Consider the following 16,738-nt stretch of genomic DNA (forward strand, 5'->3'; position numbering starts at 1 on the left):
AGGGACAATGACTGGGGATCACCAGCTGCAAGGGTTCACACTACCAGGGAGCTGGTAAGGCAGCTCAGAGGGCTGGCAAGGGCTCAGGACCTTCTGAGCAGGACAGTGGCTGCAGACATAACTTGCCTGAGGCTCTGCCTTTCTCCCCTTTCCTTCTCTGGCTCAGGAGGGAAATGGCCGAAGGACAAGGGGTGCTCAGTCTGAGTGGCAGAGCTGTGACACTTCCAAGAAATGTTTAAAGATGAGAACTTGCAAATCAGCTCAGCTGATTTGCTTTAAAATATTCCTGTCCAGCTGCAAAAATGCTTCTTGAATAGTTTACTCTTCTGCAGTATCCAAGGCCTGTTTGTTCAAATCCCAGTCAAGCACAGATACTGCCTGGGACTTTCACAAACACCAACTGCTAATCCCCTCCACACACCCCTTTTCCCCCTACTCCCAACACACCTGCAGACAATGGAAGCCCTGCCTGTTCTGCAAGCAGATGCACTTACTGTCTAGAAACTTTGCTTTATCGGATTCTACCACCTGATTTTAAGGGAAGACTTTTTTTTTTTTTTTTTTGTTCCAATTTTTGAAGGTACTTCTGACCAATAAGGGTCCCCTTCAGGAATTACCTCTACTCCTTCTCTTAAAGTTCATTTAACCCAAATATTCTTGATAGCAAGTTTTTCTTTTCAAAATTACGTATTGCTTTATTCACTTTATTCTATTGCAGTCTAAATGTGGTATTAACAATAATCTGAATTATTTTCCAATGTGGTGTGAAAGAAAGCTATGGACCAGTCCCAAAAGCAGGACCTAATCATAACTTTCCCTCATTGAGATGCTTATACTGATTAAAATTACCACCCAGAATAAAGTAATATTTATAAAAGATAAATCTGTGCCATCTTAAAATAAAAAACAGATTCTGTTCTTCTGGAATGCAGACAATCTCTCCAAGCCTCAACAAGATTCCAGTTTATCTAATGCCTTCATGTTTTTTCAACATCTCTGTCCCCCAGTGTATTCCAGATGGCAAGAAATCTCAACAGAAGGAAAAAATCTAAACAATTACACTTTTCTTGTAATTTTTTGAATGTCCAAATAAGCTGAAACACATGCTACACAAATTAATATCATGATACTGTATCAAACTTTTTAACTTCTTTTCACTTTGAGTCCTTTTTATTATTATTATTATTATATAATTATATGGTTCACAACACAACATAACTTCAGGCAAAGCTTTGGAAGTCATGTTTCCCATGCAGCAAGGCATGCTGTGATACTCTGGGAACTTAAATTAATCTATAATTCATGCCATCTTACGTTGACCTTTAACAGAAATGTTTTACTTGGAAAAACACAAATTGTTTATTTTTGCAACGCACAGCCCCTATATTCAGAGAACAGATGTACCTATCCTACCTTGCTACTACACAACATAAATGCGGTCTAGAGATTCGGCAATCCCAAAAACTAGGTGGATGAGATATACAGCAGTCTGTCAAAATCCAAAGTATAATGGCAGACTGTGAATTTATAGCAGTCCCACTGTCTTAAATATATTGGAAAATGCTTACATACATTACATTACATACATTACATTCTTGGATTGACTGGGATTTCAATTCCTAATTTGTATTTTTAGTGAATAACAAGGGCTTGGATTTCTTTTAAAATTTTAATCTTCTTGACATTTCACTCCAAAACTTTCCTCAGTTCAGTCCTCAACATGTAGAAGCTCTCATCACAAGATGGATTCCACAGCATGTAAATTGCTCTGAAATAAATTTGAATCTTTGGACTTAGACAATCGTGAAACACTTAATAAGGACTTTTCTTAACAACACAAATACATTTCTTCAGCAACATCAATTTTGTAAGGTGTATTTTAATGAAAAGCTTTTCTAAAACAACAAACTTCATTTTCTGGAAGCCAAACTCATATGCACCAGCAGAGATAGTCTAAATATTTAAAACAATTCCGTCTACTCTTTCCTAATAAATTTTTCAAACATTTAATATCTATTGAGGATGGGTATCTGCAGGTCACCTTCTCAAGAATGCCCCACAGTCTTCTCACCACTTCATCTTGCAATAAATGTTTAAAGCCCCGAAGTTCATGCCCCAAATTTGCTTGTGCTTAATAGTATTCCTCCCCTTATCCTCTTTCAGCAAGGCTTAACCAAGGAAAGAGTCTTTGGCTACATCTGTCACACACCGGTTGCCATCCTGTAGTCTTGAGTTACCTCTGAATTAGTCAACACAGATACTGCTCAGTAACTTTGCCAAGGGATGCACTGCAGACTGTGAAAATGTGCCACAGAAAATGAGCTAAGTCTTTGAATAGGGCATTCTGTGAGTTCACATACCAGATAGCTTAAAGCTGTGAAGAATGCTGTGGCAAAATACTCTTATTTACCTACCTCCAGGTTCAGCCCTTCTGTTATGATATTCTCACATGGTATCTGTGATAGGTTCTTTATTCTTTCACTGGGTCCTCCCATAGAAACAAATGCTTTCTCTATCTTATTTACACTTCCTTAAATTTGCAATTTCCTTTGTATAATGACGAATTTTAGTTAAGTCCCATTTCTTCCTACTTGTAATGTCTCCAGATTCAACTTTCTCAGAATCCAATTTTCTCAGCCAGCTAAAGTCAGTAAACTAAATACAACACTTAGCTAAGTTTCAGCATCTCACAGCAAAATTACCCTCAATTAATTCCTTTCTGGAAGTATATATTTTTGATAGCATCTATTATAAGTGAAGAGACAACTGGCTGGAATTCAGTTGAACAACTTAAACCTTCTACTGACTTGCTGACAAAAATTAATTTCCTTTACTGTGTACACACGAGAAAAAGATTCTGCAGAAGACTTCATAATTTCCATTTTTGCTTTGCCCACCAGATGTAGCTGCATGTTTTATCTGCTGAATTTGAGCTGTTATACCCACCATCACAGGAAAAGTATCTATCTGCTAACTTTTTGGATTGCTTCCAATAAGAAAATATATTTATCTTCTCAGGCTCCTGAATGAAATGTGGTTTCCATGGGGCTTTTGTACAAAAACAGCAGCTTCGTGCTGAAAACTAAAAATGCTACAGATGGTCATTTCACAGGGCTACACATTCCAATAACAGCTGTGGGGGCATCCCACTTCATCAACATTAGCATGATTAGCATGTGGTTTACCTGTGGTCAAGGTGGCTGAAGTCTTGCAAATTCAACTCTCTGGTATCTTGCGTCAGATAAATCGTATCAACGTCCTGTTAAAAACACATAACCAAAAACATCTTTATGGAACTGTAGCGGGGCTTTTTTTGTCAAGCACTGTGGATTTACCTGTTCTTTCATAGATAGCTGAAAAGAGCTTCAGAACAAGACAAGCACTTACCCACTGCACTTCTTCTCTGTAGGGGAATCCAAGCCAGTCACAAACGCAAGCATACATCTGCGAAAAGCCTCCTACAAACAACCCGAGAGACTATTTAACACCGTAGTCAAACAAGCAAACGAATGTACATCTAAAAGAACACTTCAATACTTAAAGATCCAGTCTTGCAAAACTCACTCCCTTTTACTCTCAGAACACTGCTCATTGTGCTTATGAAAGGAACTGAGACTATCCTATCTTCAACTTGGTAAGTTGCAAGAAAGCTTAATATAGTGCCTTCACCTACCAATCAGAAGTCTGCTTCATACTAATTACACCTTAAAACTAATTACACCTTTTCAAGCTTCTGCCAGAAATAGAGTTAAACTTCCTGACACTGCAATTCCAGTCCTTTTATATTTGAGCATTTAAATTCATTCTCACCACAAGGTCCAAGTTCTGCCACTGTCTGACTGTCCCACAGGGCCTGGAGATTAGCCAGCCTTTCTGAAGGCTCCATAGTTACTTTTTTCATAATCCTCCTAGATGGAAAAGAGGGGAAAAACATAATTCATGGCTTTGAAAGCATTTTTAAACACATAAACCTTTTTATTTTAAAAGCATTTTTAAATGAGCATATAGGAAGAATTACCATTTTTAATACAACCCACTTTCCTACCTAAGAAGCACACAAATCATTCTGCAGCACAAGAGAAGTAACATTTATTCATTCTTTCTTTGTCTCATTCTTTTGATTAACCCTGTGACTACTGGAGCAACTAAACCCTTTTGTATTACAGGATCTCTCCATCTAAGGAGACTTGTGGCCCTCATCTGACACCAGGATGCCCAAAATCATGAAGAGACACAGTATTAATGGTTACCCTGAAACCATTGCCCTACATACGCTGCTTTTATGCAGAAATAGCACCATGGTGCAAAGAGCGGAGCAGCTCCATGTGGCCTCTAGGCTGCACTCTTGATGTCCAGCTCCAATCTTTGTAATTTGGTAGTGCTTTCCTTCCCAAGACAGATAAGAAACCTTCCTGCCTTTTAAGAAATAAAATTGCCTGTTTTTCTGAATGGCAAGACTGCCTCATATACTACAGAACTGATGAGGGGTCTAACAGGGTGGGAGGTGGAACAGAAGAGACTTAATAACCAACAATAACTGGAGAAACCTCTTCTCCCCTTTCTTGCCTGATCTGGCCCTCTATCATCTACACAACTCTAATGCCTTCATTTTGGAAAACTCTGCCATCTGAGAGGAGAGCAAGAAATTAGATTTTTTTTTTTCTGGGAAGCAAGCACTCTATGCAGCTACCCAAACTGCTCCAGCAATGTTCTCAAGAAAGACCAGAAAAAACATACTGAGTTCAAGGCCTTCATAAACAACCAAAGAAACAAACAGTCTTGCAACCCTCTTTATTCTTTTTGTCTGCATTTCTCACACTATTACTGAGGTTTTATAGCAACCCTGCTCACAAATATTCCGTTGTATTCATGTTCTTGGAAGGGAGAGCTCAATCTCCATTAAGGCAGTTAACAACACTGCCTGAGAGGAAAATTGGAAGTGGAAAAAAAAATGAAAACAAGAAAAAGAAACTGCCCTACAGAGTTTATGAACTTGATTTCCTACTCCACCTACAGGAAAGGTGAATAATCAAGACATCCACCCAAAATAAAACACGTAAGTTTAGCCTAACCATTCACATCTGGTGTCTGTTACTAAAGTTCACTTATAAAAATCAGCATGTCTGGGAAAACTCTTTTCCACAGCCCATTTTTTTCTAATAATGCTGAAAACCGGGAGCTGAAGAGAATACAGTAGAGCTGTGTGACTTGGTAGAGTGATGAAGATGAGGCAATGACTGAGAAGAAAGAAAAGAAAATGAAGAAAACCTACTGAGAATTGCTGCAAGATGATAGAATCTAGAGACACAGGTAAGAGCGAAAACCAAAGGCACAAGTAATGCAATGAAAAGAAAAGGCAGAAAAGGAGGCAAATAATTCAAGGAGTCAGTTAAACCATGGGAAGTATATGAAAAGACTGCTCAGGGCTCAGTTTTGAAGAACAAGGCTCACAATCATGTGCATTGTTTCACAAACACTGAAAGTAAATGGAACGTTTCCCTCCTTTCCCAATTCAGATTTACTTCTGGGGTGGGAAAAAAATAAAACAGAAAAAAAAGCCAATTACAACAAAAAAGACAGAACCTAAGCTATACCTGAGACTGGAGAGGCAACAAGGTAAAATAAAAACTCAAATAACTTTAACCCCCTTCAAACCAAAGGCTCTTATGACCCTACAGGATCACACACAGTCTACCTATGCTCTACACTGTGTCCTGGTTCTGCCATACACCTGGACAAAAGCTCAGTGCTTATGGATATGATTTTTATATCCCCAGTGTATTTCTGAGATCAGGCTGGGAAGACCAGCAGACAAAAAGGGGTGGCTTGTCACTGCTTCCATACAATCTGTTCCCACTAGAGGTGCCCTAAAGGATACTCACACTGGTGAAAGTCCAGGGAATATCTTCCTGAGGCAGGTCCCAATGTGTGCCAGCACCTCGTTCACATCCTCTGAGGATGCCATCTTCATGGAGATGCTGCATTTCTCAGTTTCCATAATCAACTACAAATAAAAGTGCAAGAGGCTGAGAAGGATATCATATCATTCATGTTGATGAATTAAACAAGAAAGCATTTTGAATGCCAGTTGAATGCTCATAGGGATCTGTTATTCTTTAAGACATAACACAGCAACGCTCCAGGTAAAAAGTTTCTGAAAGTTGTTCTTGAACGTACAAGACCCCCGTATTCACACTTTGCTTTTTCTAACAGTGCCCTGCTTCCCACGGGAATGCAATTTTCAAAGGATCTTGACCTCAGCTGACATTTTGAAAACCAAGAACTTTTCACAGCATTGTCCCTTTTTGAAACACATCCCAGAACACCAGGAGAAGCAAGCACAGCCTGACAGGAAACTATTGAATGAGCAGCGTGCCTGTTTCCTCCGGCAAAAAGTAAAAGTCTTTAATGGCTGTGATCCTCTGGAAAAGCTCTAATGCTTTGTTCTGTGCTGTTTAAGAAAATGCTGTGGTGCTGTGTTGTCTCAGTGCAGATGAAGCAGTAACTCAGCGTAACTGTCCCGCTGTCTGGGGAATATGTGCTTCAGAGAGGGGGATAAATAAAGCCTTTTGCAATGCACCTCTCTTAGATAATGAGCATTCAGAACCAAATCAGATTAGGGTATGAGTGACACATCAGCTCTGCTGCTGTTTTCGGCTGCATCACAGGAAGCAGTGTAATGTTTCTGTTGACTCTGGTGTGAATAGTTAGCACAGCCCAAGTCATCATCTCTTTTCGATGAGAAGCTGTGCACACACAGTGAGAAGGTAACATTAGGCATGAATAAGTGAAGACAGACAGTAGGAGAGGGGACTCTATGCAGGGGATTGCTTCTAATTGAAGCTGGTTCCCAGGGCTCTCTTGGTTCCCAATTCATGCCTAAGGTCACCTAAGAGCTTCCTACCTGTATTACCACTAAAGCACACTGAGACTATTCACACCTTTTACCTTCAATTCAACTCCTTTCTGAGCCTTTTGCCACCACTCCCTGATGATGAATGAGTGGGCAGCTTACCACAGTTTTTCATCATCACCAATATTAGCACAACATTTCCTTATATTACTATGTTCATTTGTTCACTTATCTTACAGTAGGAAGCTCTTCATGGCTCTCTCGCAAGATGCCTAGGACAAAACTACACACTTATGATATCAAAGCTATAATATGATGTTTGCAGGAAAAATGCAACAAAATCATTTGCTCCACAGAAATAATCTAGGATTCTCTCTGCCTTCAGTTATAAGCCTCACACAATTAAAACACTTATGAATGTAACATGAAAAACCTTAAGAAATACTTTAGGAAAAGTATCTGCTAATTGAGGCTGCTGAAAATCTTGTGTAAATGCTGAATTAACATTGATTGTCTATGCCTCTAGGAAAAATTAGCAATAGTTACCTTGCATTTTAGTACCTTAAATAAAAGAAAGCCACAAAAACTTAGAATTTAGTTAATGTCTCCCCCCCTAAATCACCTGGACCTTTTTATTCTTTTCCCTCCTTAAAGGAAAGGTTCAAAAGGCAGGTTAAAAAGATGACATGTTAATACAATGGGAGCTTTTCAGAGTTCAAAGTATCTCAGGCACTCCTATTCTTAAAAAAGCTCTTTAAAAGCCAAACACACATGAAACACATGAAGACTTTGATACAATTGAAGTGTCAAACCTTGTCAACTTGTTCATCTTATGAATTAAAAACGCTCTAAAGGCATCCTTCTTTTCAGCACCTTCTCTTTGACATTTATGTTTTCAGGCACGTACCTTCCTGTCAAATATATTTTGTGTTGTACATAGTAAAGGCATGAAGAATAGTTGAAAGCAAAGCATTTATGCCTGCAATGTAAGCAGTAGCTTTTGGCTTCCCCATAAAGGCATTCACCACAGAAGCCACTGCAGCTTGTGTGGTGATTATTGTGTACCAGTCACCACTGCTTTACCATCACTAAGAAAAAGATCCACTTATGATACAAATGGAAACTTGTACCATACTGATCTAGAAAAAAACCCAATCTATTTCTTATCATTATTCCAAGTGCACAAAACATTCCTAAAACTGACTCTTTAAATCCTTAATGCTAATTTTAAGGCGTTAGACCAGCATGAATGCAAGAATCCAAATGTACAGTGTGCTCAGTGGAAAAGGACATCTGCATGTTAGAGCATTACCTCCTTGACTGGAACAATTTAGCACTGACTAAACAAGCATCTTTGATCCAGATTACACTCACCTGGCCTGGTTTACTGGAAGTTACTCCTTGGATTTCCAAGTAGCTGAAAGTTAGTTCTAACTGTAGTTAGGAAAGAAAACACATTAGTGCAAACATCATCTTATTTTAAAGAGCACTTACACTTCTCCATGAGGTTAAGAAAACCTTGAGCAGGCTACTGATATTTGATAGCATTTCTGTACTTGGCACTAAATATTTGTTAATACCTGGATGCATTTTTCATTAAAAAAATACTTACATTTGTTTGTTACAGGTTTAAACGTTTATTAGAGGTTATAGGAATACCACATTAGACCTTTTACTGCAAGCTATAAGCACATCAGCTTATAATCAATTTTGTGAAAAAATTTTACTATAAAAAACATCATTAATACAATACCCTACCAATGGGTACTCTTGTGACTGATTAATCATTTATTACAATCCTTACAGCTTTGAAATTATTTTCATTAGTTACACTGATCACAGATGTGAAAAATTTTACTGCACAGAAGCTGAAGGGACATGTACATATTACATATATATGAATAAAAGTAACATATATAAATAGATACATACTGATATGAACATAAATGTCCAAGGACTGCTTTAGCTTGTCTAAAAGTATGACAGGAAGTGATACATAAGCTTTGTCTGAGTGGTTTATTTGGATGACAGTCAGACTAGGTAGGGAAGAACATCCTGAATCCAAATGGAAGCTCAGAAGGTGGCAGGGAATTCTTCACCAGGGACAAATCTAGGGCTACAGAGATTGTGCTCAGATCTGAATTCACAATTATGTAGACAATCATCTTGGCAGCTGAGATACAAAGAAAGAAACAAACCTCTTGGACTGAATTGTAACTACAGGGCAAGACATTAGCTCATTTCCTTTTAGTTACCATTGAAACCATTGCCACTGAGCAGCCTGCCTGAACTGCATCAAGTTTCCTGTACTTTATCTTATCCTAGGTTCACAGGGTGCTCCTAGGCTGACAGGCAAGCACCATATCATTTTATTCCTGTATTTGTGAAAAAGTCAACCCTGAATGACTGCTGGGGTGCTCAGAAGCCAGACACAGCTAACGAGACTCCCTCCCTGTAAAGGCTGGAACAACACATTGGAAAGTCAGGAACAGAGGTACCAGCTTCCAAGCACCAAAAAGCTTTCCAGGAAACATTTGTTGTTACTGTCTCTGGGTTCTTTGTTGCCTATTTTCTGAATCTTTATCCCTTCAGTTGCCCTCACAATTTGGCAGAATCAGAAGATAAAAGCACCCCTCCCACTTTCTGTGCAAAGTTCACCTTCTGCCAAAGGCCCTTCTTGGTGAACGAACTTTACTCTGCAGTTTTTGGCTTTCACGTGCCACAGGGGCAGCAACCACAGCAAACAGGCAATTTCAGGGGTGCCACCACATCTGGTTAGAAAGCCCAGTGAGTGCAGGGAACTGCGGCAGGAGAGACAGAACCAGCACAAGCCTCTTCTCAGGGCTCACACCAACACCCTGCATTTTCCCAAGTGCAAGGCATTCCCTTCTCTTCAGTGCTTTATTTCTAAGCCAGGACTGGAAGTCTTCTGTGATGACATGGCCCAGTGCAGTTGACTCAGGGCAGAAAGAAAAAAAAAAAGGAAAAAACCAAACCCACTAAAAAAATCTATGGCAGCTATTGTTAGCTACTGGATTAAGCAGGACTACACATACAGAGGGAAAAGCTCCTTATTCCAGTATTAATTAAATATTTCTTTACCTAAATCACAATGAAATTTTAGAGTGGAGTTTCTGTGATTGAAATCCTCCATATTTTGAAAATTATTTACATATCAACTTGAAGGTTCTTTTTTTGCTCAGATATGTGCAAATACATACATACATATATGTATGTATACATAATCAAAAATATTTGAAAAGTTCACGCAGATCCAGACTCAAGAATTTAGTCTGCAAATCCTCTTGCAGACTAAATTAACAAATATCAGGAAACATGGCACTATCTCTGCAGCTTGTCTTTGGTTCATTTTTCTAGTTAAAAATATGAATTTATAGTCCTTGCTTTGCAGCAAAAACATAAAACACATTCTAAACATCATGTACCTCAAACTAAGAATAATTTTTACAAGGTTTTAAAAGGCATAATCTCATTTATTGTCCAAAATTATATGTTTTTAAAATCCTCTTAAAAAACTATGTGTGCCTCTCATTTAGGAACCTTTCAGTTACCCAGACAGCTAATTTCACAGTTTTCAATTTTTTCAACCAAAAATTAATGAAAGTTGCACTAGAAATACATTCACAGATCTGAACTACATTCCTACAAATATTTTATATGCTTATTTGTGGGCTTGATGACACATCCAGCATTTACTAATGTTGCAATTACATTTTATATAGACCGTAGCAAGAATCAGCAAGCTTTAAGTACTGTCCTTCAGTCCCAATCAGTCCATCTCGATTAGTGAGAATGAACTGATTGGACCAGTGTGAAGTTTAGAGGTGGCCACTGCTACATCTTTGCTCTAAGGATAATAGATAAGAGCTGGTACTGTAGTTAACCAACATTAATTCTTTTTAACTTTGATCCTTGTTTAGTAGATGCACCTCAAACAAAAGTAAATCTTGGACTCGAATGCAGCAGTTACTCAGAGCCGGCCATCTCTAGGCATACTCTGTTTTGTTAGATGTCCTCAGAGAAATAACGTGTCCTTACTGAATATTCTCAGCTGTCTTTGGAGGAGTTACTGCCTGACAGTTACAGGGAAGTTCTCAGGCTCAGAAAGCTTCTGAGCAGCTATTGAAAATACTACAGACATTAGAAAAGTTACTAAGTTTCACTAACCCTGCTAGAAATACATTTACAACCATCATAATAATTGTTCAGACATAAAAAGTTTAATTTTTACATAAATCCTAAGCACAGCTCCTCATCATCTTCCTTCTATTTGCTATCGCCAAAATTGCATTTCTACTAGTACAGAATACATATTTTAAATTTTAATGAAAACAAACCCAAGTTTTTCAACTATGCAAATCTATTTAATGAGTTCTGAGAATTGTCTGAAACACTCAGCTGAACAGAGTTACCACTTGGTACTCCAAGCCTCAGCCTTCAAGAGCTTTTTGATGATTTATAATGGCTTTGCTATTGTTTAACAAGATCACGATTACCACCTGTCTATCATATTGCCATTGCACTGATGTCTGAGCTGTTCAACTGGATCTATCTTTCCACGCAAGCAGTCACCAAACCCTGTCTTAAAAAGTCCTGGCTGAAAACTGCAGTGATTCAAACACCATCAGACAACCAGCTGGAGATATCTGTGCTGCAGGGACAGGGTGATCGAGTGAGGAACATGAATATCAACAAAAATTCAAGCTGCTGTTCATCCTACCTCCCTGTCAGCATCTTCAAATTATGGCTAAGGACGGTTGCACTTACCAGTGACCATAACTGAAAATTTGGTATCAATAGTTCCATTTATGGATTCTGCTATACAGTGTATATATATATATATACACATACACTTAGGCACACACATGCCAAATACAACAAAACAGGACATGTGCCAAATTCCCATTCACTGGTTCCAAACTGGACAAGAGATGTTCTTTCACATCAGTTACTTTTATTCATGTGGAAATCATCTTTCTCTTCTACAACAATCATTACTAATTGTCACAGGCACAGAAAAAATAATTCACTGGCATTGGTGAGGCAAGTTGCCAAACTGCTTTTCAAAATGAGCAGCAAAAATCACTAGAAAACAGCAGAATTTAATAAAACTCAACACAGTTTCTGCCTCCAAATCAAACATAATCCTAATTGACACTACAAACACTAGAGGGAATAATGCCATCAGCTTGTTTGCACATAAACTGTCCTTCTATACAATTCATCAGGCTCGTCTCACAAGTTGGAGTTTACAATTCAGCCACCTGCATTTCTAGAAGTTAAAAATCCTCTGAAAATGAGTGTGGATTAATAAATATACATATGTATTTAGAAATTAATTTAAGGCATATACTAATAGAAGCACCATTGTAACTCAAAATCATGCAACACACCATTCTTCAACTACCTATTTTTTTTTTAACAGATGAACAAGTATAACTAAAATATGCTAATTTTTTGCTACTTAGTTTCTGTAACTTTCATTTGTTACCCCAGAGCATTTACAGAAACAGTGATTTTACCTTGGTGGGAATCCGAGATGTTAAAAGAAATGCCCGACATGATGCCAACACCTATTGAAAAAACAAAAAAGAACAGAATTTGTAAGAAACATCTAATATTATAAAAGGCTATTTTCCAGGAAAATCCTGAAACCAGAGGGGAAAAGCCTCTAGCAGAGTGAGTGTAGATTCCCTCTGCTGTCATACACTGAAGGAAGCAAAACTGGGATCAGATCCAGTAGAACACACTGGAGAGACTGCTGCAATCTGATCAGCTACAAGCTAGTTAACACACCGGTGAACTGAAGAAATCTATTTAACCAATCTCTCAAGACCATATAACATAAATCTTAGTGATATTTTAAAAAGAAGCAAGGATGAGAAGCCCTACCAGGAACATAGGATGTATTTAAAAGATTATACAAGATTATCATGATATTATTTGCAGTATAAGAGACTGTAAGCAAATGGGGGAGTTTTGGATGCATTTGGGGCATTTCTAAAGTAAGAATGCAAAGATTTCTCATTCATAGCACCTGAATTTCTTCTCCAGCAAAGGCAACGGAAAAAATGCAGTTAGACTAGTGAGACCAGTGATTCTGGGGAGAAAGCACAACAAAACTAATATTTTGGAAGCTACTGCCAATCAAAATGTAATGATTCTATATCATATCATTCCAATCTCTGGTAGCACATCCCACTCACAGATTTTACTCTTTGCAAAAGGAATGACTCATCTTGCAAAACTACAGTACTGTTTGTTGATTTACCCACAGAATTATCTGCTCTTGGCTGCAACTTTTTCCAGATTAAAAAGAAAAATAAAAAGAAAGACACTTGCATCAAAATCCCAGGGTGCACACAGAGCTCTTTACACAGCTAGCACCTCCTGAACTCAGCCCTGCTCGGTATCCATGATCAAGTGATGGGGTTGGCACAAAATGTCTTCCTTGCTTGGAGAGGAGGAAGCAGGCTGAGAATGTAACCCAGCATCCAACTCTGAACACTGTTTGAACACTTTGGGGACAGGATTTCAGCTTCAGCTCCTCAGCTGAGTAACATCTTGCTAAATCCTAAGAGCACCAGTACTGTACCACTGTTGAATATTAGCAGCTTATTTCAGGCTTGATATCATAAGACCCAGTGCTCTGGTTACCACTGGTGTAGAGCCATACTGCTGCAGAATAACTCGTGCCTCCTTAAGGCTCAACCCTTCACTGAAGCCCCCTTATGACAGGCTGGCCCTGTCACACAAAGCTGCTTCATTTCCTTGCTCACGTACAGGGGAGAGACAGCCTCTTGTGCTCCCCTCCCAGCTACACCTAGCCCAAGCATCTCTTCCACAGTCCAGAAGAGAAATGAAGAGAGTCCATGAAGAGAAAGGGGCAGGGCCTACCCCAAGGGGTTTTTCCACTGCTCAGCCATAGTTTCCCCAGCCTAGCAGCAGCTTTCTCTCACAGTAATAAAACCTTAAATCTCTTCCCTCCCTCACCCACCTCCTCAGGGCAGCCACACACAGTAGGTGCACACCACTCTCCTGGGAGCTTCTGGGTAAGATCACACCCCATGCTCATAAAATAGCTACACCACCAGCAGGAGTGCCACTCTTACTTGTGAACTCATCCACAAGATGCCCATGTCTGAAGAGGGGCAGGTGATCAGGCATCCTCCCTGCACTGGCAACACCAAAGAAACTTCTCCAGTATCACAGGCAGAGCAGCTTCTGGTCACTACACCACAGATGCCCAAGGGAGACAGTCAGGGGAAGGGAAACTTTCTGAAGAACTGCTTCCCATATCTACCTTCTAGGTAGTGGCCAACAGCATTAGAGATATGAGTGCTCTGTGTATGTCACCACAGTGGGACAGCTCATTACAGGAGAATCATGTCACCGTCTTACTTTGAAATATTTGCTGGCATATAAGGGTTCGAGCTACTTTATGAGCCTAGAAAGGGTCAATTTAACATGACTACAGTACACATGAGCAGTCCAAGCAACAAAGTTAAATGTAAACCAGGCAACCAGAAGGCCCTAACAAAATTATGTTGGAAAAGAATGTTCCAATAGAGCACATGGCAGTGCATATTCTTGTGGCAGACATATCAATGCTCCCGAAGTGATCTTTCTAAAACCAACAGAGCTTAAGAAAAACCCATTTAACTTAAGATGCATTTATGTACAAAGAAGAGGCCTGCTGTAAGATCATACTCCCCACTCAGCAGGTAAAGGGCTACTACTCCTGAGCAATAAGATGGTACAAAAAAAAAAAAAAAAACAAAAAAAACCCAACCAAATAAAAAAAACCAAAACACAACAAACAAAAACACCTGAAGTTTCTAATCCAGTAACACAAATTTCTACACTTTTCACAGTTAAGACTGTCACAAACAAGTAAGAGTTTGACTTTTACATAAAATCAATTGAAGAGAAGGTCAATTATTACTACAAAATTAATGGACTCATCTTGACAACAACAGGACTAGATGTATTATTTCTTAAAGTTTTTGTTTTTTTTTTACAATGGCAGAATTGGCTGAGATGAGGCTTGCCATTTATCACAATTTAGCTGTTAAAATACGCAAGTACACATTGTGACCTTTGAAAGGATCCACTTCAGTTTACTGCTTTCTGATTGTTTTTTTCTAATACTTCCAAAATTTTATTGCAACATATGCATTATAACATCACCATTTTTGCTCACATTTAGCAACAGGGTAGCCTGTACCCCAATTCAGCCCAAGACTTGCTGGATGAGCTGTGAAACACAAATGGTTTGTTTTCAATTACTTCCTTTTCCTCGATAAGGCTGCAGTGCATAAACAAATAATGGCTCTTAGGGTACGGCTCGCCCATGTCTCTGACAATAGGGTTCTGCATGGTTGTTAGTGCTTGCAAGGGCAACAGAACATGTACTGCAGTCTGCTCAAAAACATGTACCACTCCAGTCCTTCCCTTGAGAAATGTGATGCTGGCGCCAAAGGCAGAGGCACTGGAGGTGTTTTCACACTGACAGTTCAAGCCCCCTCTTAAGACACAAGTTATTTTTGTGAAGGAAGACCCAAGCCTCTGTGCATTCCTCTGACAAGAATAATGTGTGTGATTGCACAATCGTCTAGGGCTTTCAGAAGCACCCAGGAGTGATGTTTTTCATGAATAGGCAAATTCTAGATTTCCTGGGGTGTTTGATTTCCTCATACAAAGAAACTAAAAAGCAGAAGCAGCCACCCTTACTCTCAAGCAATCCTCAGGCATCTCACCAAGACAGTTCTGCCCCTGTTATACTCATTTTGCACCCAGGTAAACCTTGAGCACAGAAGTGTCATGGTCAAAGTCACTTGGAAGCCCAGAGGCTCAGAGCAGCAGACACCCTAACTCCAGGGTTAACCTGGAACAAAGAGCTCCCTGGCTCACAACCTGTCAGGAATGTCAGCTGAGCATAGTGTATAATCCACCTTATCATTTGATAACAAAATGATCTCACTTGTTCAGCTTAGTGCATCACAACCCACTCCCTCCATAACCGTTTTGTTTGGTCACCAGTAGCACTCAATCATTAATAAAGTTAAAAGATCCCATCAAAAGATAAACACATGCAGGGTAAAGAAAGTGGCTCAGGAGTTAATTCATGCTTTAACACACCTGTAAGCCAAAAGATTTGCAAATGACTGATGTGAAGGCAGAGAGCACATCCAGGCAAATTTTATACAGGGTACACAACCTGGCTGTTGCTCCCTGGAAAGGACGATAAAAGGGAATTATATTTAGTTAACAGAGGCTTTGGTCTGTCTTGCTACTTTGCCTTTTTTAAAGCATAAAATAGGATTATGATTTGAATTTTAAATGACTCCTACTCACACACAGATACCCAAGTTGATGATTTCTTAATGTTTTTATCATTCCAAATTCTGTAACGCTCCCTACGCTGCTCAGAATGTACATGAAACAAAATTTGGAAACATTCACCAAAAACATATCCTGCAAATTATTATCTCCAAAGACTCATGGCCTACAAGGTCATCTTCTGTTTACCAGAATACATAATATGTTTCAGTAAATAACATAGATCCTCCATAGGCATATCCATATAACAAATATAAAGATGCATTTTGCCATTTACTGTCAAATTCTAGCCTTTTATTACCCATTTTAGCAGTGTAAGTTAAATTAACAGGGCTGTACTGGGTTAACACAGCCATCCTACCTGGCAGTCACTCCTGGGAAGATCACTAGAGAAACAAGCTCCCTGCTAATTGCATCTATTTTGCCAGACAAACCACAGCAACCAAAGCTACCTTATCTATACTTAAAGCAGTTTCAAATCCATAAGGAAATGAAAATCTAAAAAACACCACTACCCTTTTT

The 16,738-nt window shown here is 39.0% G+C and overlaps 1 protein-coding gene across 3 annotated transcripts in view; it reads right to left on the bottom strand.

Moving 5' to 3' along the window:
- CARMIL1 (capping protein regulator and myosin 1 linker 1) overlaps positions 1-16,738 on the bottom strand; it is a 192,513-nt gene that overhangs the window by 99,738 nt on the left and 76,037 nt on the right. For all 3 annotated transcript variants that reach the window (XM_058831463.1, XM_058831462.1, XM_058831461.1), the window contains exons 3-8: positions 12,397-12,447; positions 8,228-8,287; positions 5,883-6,004; positions 3,811-3,908; positions 3,388-3,458; positions 3,186-3,259 (exon numbers count right to left, since the gene is read on the bottom strand). In XM_058831463.1, coding sequence (XP_058687446.1) covers positions 3,186-3,259; positions 3,388-3,458; positions 3,811-3,908; positions 5,883-6,004; positions 8,228-8,287; positions 12,397-12,447 — 476 coding nt within the window. The remainder of the gene's footprint in view (positions 1-3,185; positions 3,260-3,387; positions 3,459-3,810; positions 3,909-5,882; positions 6,005-8,227; positions 8,288-12,396; positions 12,448-16,738) is intronic.

This window comes from Poecile atricapillus, chromosome 2 (genome assembly GCF_030490865.1).
Source record: "Poecile atricapillus isolate bPoeAtr1 chromosome 2, bPoeAtr1.hap1, whole genome shotgun sequence".
Taxonomy (NCBI): Eukaryota; Metazoa; Chordata; class Aves; order Passeriformes; family Paridae; genus Poecile; species Poecile atricapillus.